Source organism: Malus domestica, chromosome 16 (assembly GCF_042453785.1).
Source record: "Malus domestica chromosome 16, GDT2T_hap1".
In the NCBI taxonomy this organism is placed as follows: domain Eukaryota; kingdom Viridiplantae; phylum Streptophyta; class Magnoliopsida; order Rosales; family Rosaceae; genus Malus; species Malus domestica.
The window spans coordinates 8,373,911-8,377,758 of NC_091676.1; the positions used below are offsets into that span (position 1 = coordinate 8,373,911).

General features: G+C 37.4%; 1 protein-coding gene across 1 annotated transcript; it reads left to right on the forward strand.

Annotated features, from left to right (window-relative positions):
• Nucleotides 1-365: 365 nt before the first annotated feature.
• On the forward strand, nucleotides 366-3,404 carry LOC103425531 (cytochrome P450 78A5-like). The gene is made up of 2 exons (XM_008363622.4): nucleotides 366-1,422; nucleotides 2,541-3,404. Exons 1-2 carry the CDS (start codon nucleotides 439-441, stop codon nucleotides 3,141-3,143), a joined length of 1,587 nt encoding a protein of 528 aa, XP_008361844.3. The 5' UTR covers nucleotides 366-438; the 3' UTR covers nucleotides 3,144-3,404.
• Nucleotides 3,405-3,848: the final 444 nt, after the last annotated feature.

A 3,848-nucleotide genomic window follows, 5' to 3' on the forward strand; every position in this document is an offset into this window, starting at 1 on the left:
ATTTTGAGGTGGGATAGAATTCCAAATTGTGGGTTCGACGTGAAACCCACGTGAAACCCATTTGGCCTTACTTCAAAATACAGATTTTGTGAACTGTTATTTTTAAATATAGCGTAAAATTCTTGTGTGTACTCGATATGTTACTACACAATATTATTATTCTACGTGTTATATACGTTAGTGAACGGCATTCAATAACATCGAGTAACATTTTTAAAGATGAATAATATATATTAACTGTTAACAAGATGGAAATGGTCCTTAGCTTGGGCATGCTTAACCATGGTTAACAAACTGACCTAGGCCCTTAACCCTAATCAACTTTCCACGTACTATATATTCAAATCAGCCCACACTCCATCCTCATGACAAATGTCTGTTTCTAGGCAATTCCACTAGCTTTTAGACTTCCCCGCTTAACTTCAAATAGTTATAGTTATGAAACTCTTCGTGCTAGCCAACCTTTCAATCTTAGTCTTTTGGTTTGGAGGTACGACGTCGTACTCAAACTCTCTCACTCTCACTCTCTTCCTCCTCTCATTCTTCTACCGTTTCCTTGTCTCTCTATGCCACTGCCTTGTCCCCGGAGGTTTTGCATGGTCATGTTACAGTCATACCCAAAATTCTCAAAACGGTTCCAGCCTCCGGGGACCAGCTGGGTGGCCTATACTAGGATTCCTACCCCATCATATGGGTTCTCTTGCCCACCAAAAACTCTCCACTATGGCAACTTCACTCAAGGCAACAAGGCTCATGGCATTCAGCTTAGGCACTACTCGTGTCATCATCAGCAGCCATCCTGACACTGCTAGGCAAATCCTAGGAGGCTCGTCATTTTCCGACCGTCCGATCAAGCAATCAGCTAAGTTGCTAATGTTTGAGCGTGCCATAGGGTTTGCTCCTTCAGGAACGTATTGGCGCCACCTGCGCAGGATAGCAGCTGTCCATATGTTTTCACCAAAGAGAATCGGAGGCCTAGAAACCGTAAGGCAAAAAGTGGCCGATGAAATGGTGGTGACAATTTGGGATGAGATGAAGGAAAATAGGGTTGTGGGATTAAAAGCAATATTGCAAAAGGGTTCTTTGGATAACATAATCCAGAGTGTTTTTGGCACTAGTTATTTAGGTTTAGAGAAGGAGGTGAGTACTAATCTAACGTTAATGTTGCTAGTTAAACAAGGGTACGACTTGATTTCTAGGTTTAATTTGGAGGATTATTTTCCCTTGAGGTTTTTGGACTTTTATGGTGTGAAGAGGAAGTGTCACAAATTGGCGGCTGAGGTGAAGTGTGTGGTGGGGCAAATTGTGAGGGAAAGAAAAAGAGCAGGAGATTTCGGTGGCGGCAGTGACTTTCTCAGTGCCTTGCTAGCTTTGCCGGAAGAAGATAAACTAAATGATTCAGACACGGTGGCTGTTTTGTGGGTGAGCCATAAAAAATCTCTCAAACTTTAAATTGTTCTTGATATAATTCACTATATTTGCTCAATATATATGTATATGTATATGTATATATATATATATATATGTCATTTTATATATTGTTGCATGCATCATATAATATTGATCACATCTTTAATAAACGTACAGATTCATAAAACCAGATATATATTGCTTCGATAACAAATGTGATTAACATTTCGTATAAGATTTTTATATGACCCTTACATACGTGAATAACTGCCAATTATTAATTCACATATACTAGAACTTATCAACTTACAAATTAACGATCATCTATATGTATGTGAATAATTGTTGTTAAGTTTATTATAGTTCGTTTGACAGATCAATAATTATGGGGGATATTTTTCCCTATAGTTCCCAGGACTTTATAAAAGTGACAATCCAAAATCCTGCTGCAAAAGCTATCTAGAGTCATGATTGAATAACACCATACCCTAGCTGCTAACTTGGCATTTGACCATAAGATTCTAAATTATAATATGGTTCCATTTAGAGTCGGTTTTTCTTGAATGTATATTTGAACTCAATTTCAACACGTATTTAAGTATTAAATTTGATTTAGCAGTCTTTTATCACTCTTTTTAAATCATTTAATCAAATACCATTGTCAAATATATCAACGCTAAATGCTTCAAAGTAATCAAGAAGATTGATTTAGACTCCGTCATCATTAAGTTAAAATTAGAAATTGCCACAATAAGATGATGGAGAACCTTTCACATGCTATTTTTGTTCTTGGGGATTAATTATTGATATTTTTATCCATTATCCACTAGGACTAAATCATACTCCGTACGAATTTTATCTAAGTTTGGCCTATATTATGGCGATCTATATTATTAAATATCTCTTTTATGCTATCCACGTTGATCTCTTTCCTGTTTACCATATTTTTCATGGGACTTTAAGATTCTTGGTGGAACATGCACATTGCACTAATTTAGATTAAATTAACATATATACTAAGATTTGTTTCCCTAATAATTTTGATCTCCTAGCTCCTAGTACAACCATAAGATTTTCTGTGCTTAAATTAACCAAGCCTTTTTGTCTTTTGGTTTTGTGACATTATCCAGGAAATGATATTTCGAGGGACAGACACGGTTGCAATACTTCTGGAGTGGATTATGGCAAGGATGGTCTTACACCAAGACATCCAAGCCAAAGCACAACAAGAACTTGACACACACGTGGGGAACAATAGGCACGTGCGAGACTCCGACCTTCCAAACCTGTCTTATCTACAAGCCATAGTCAAGGAAGTTCTCCGAATGCACCCTCCGGGCCCATTGCTGTCATGGGCCCGTCTTGCGGTCCATGATGTCCATGTGGACAAGGTCTTTATCCCAGCTGGCACAACTGCGATGGTCAATATGTGGGCCATAACCCACGACCCGTCCATCTGGAAGGACCCGATGGTGTTTAGGCCTGAGAGGTTCATCGAGGAGGATGTGTTAATAATGGGCTCGGACCTCAAGCTCGCACCATTTGGATCTGGTCGGAGAGTATGCCCAGGCAAAGCGTTGGGTTTAGCTACCGTGCATTTGTGGCTTGCTAGGCTTTTGCACCAATTCAAATTGTTACCGACGGAGCCTGTAGACCTTTCAGAGTGTTTGAGGCTCTCTCTCGAAATGAAGAAACCACTCACATGCCGTGTTGTCCCACGCAATGCATTATGAGTTAATGAAGCTCGCTAAGCTAGTGTAATGAATAATTAGGGGAAATATAATGCAGTGCACTGATTGAAAATTGTGCAATGGTGTGAGTAGTGATCGAAGTAGCTAGGGCGTGGTTTGCATAATGTATCTGAGGCCAGGAAAATGGGGTTAGGAAAGGACACTCCAAACCTCTACATAAAAATGTATGTAAGGAACCTTTGGCTCATGAACACTGTAAAATATTGTTTTGACTATTTTATAAAAGCTAGTGGTTTGAACTTTTGCATGAATGTTCAACGTCTTACTTTATTACTGCCAATATATTCACGGTCCTTTATAAACCATATGATGTGACTCAATATAAAATAAGCTCGTTAATAAAATAATTAAGTAATAATTTAATTATTAACATTCACATTATGTAGTTTATAAATATGGTTAAATATATGGTTTTTCTAGTATTATTTTTAATAGTTTATTAATTTATTGACTAATTAATAACTTATTTGTGACAACCCATCCCTAATTTTACAATTTTATAAGGGAACATTCGATAAAATTAGGGACGGGTTGTCACATATTAATTTATCAAAGTATTCAGTATTTCCCTAAGTATAATAATCGTACTTAGCTTCTCGTTTTATTTCATTGTTTCCCCAAGTCTAATAATCATACTTAGCTTCTCGTTTTATAAACTGACAATTCTATGTATTTTTTTAACCAAGT

Bases quoted from the DNA above. Each gene is read 5' to 3' on its own strand.
- LOC103425531 (XM_008363622.4), top strand. From the start codon at position 439: ATGAAACTCTTCGTGCTAGCCAACCTTTCAATCTTAGTCTTTTGGTTT. The intron at 1,423-2,540 runs GTGAGCCATAAA...GACATTATCCAG, and splicing joins ACACGGTGGCTGTTTTGTGG to GAAATGATATTTCGAGGGAC.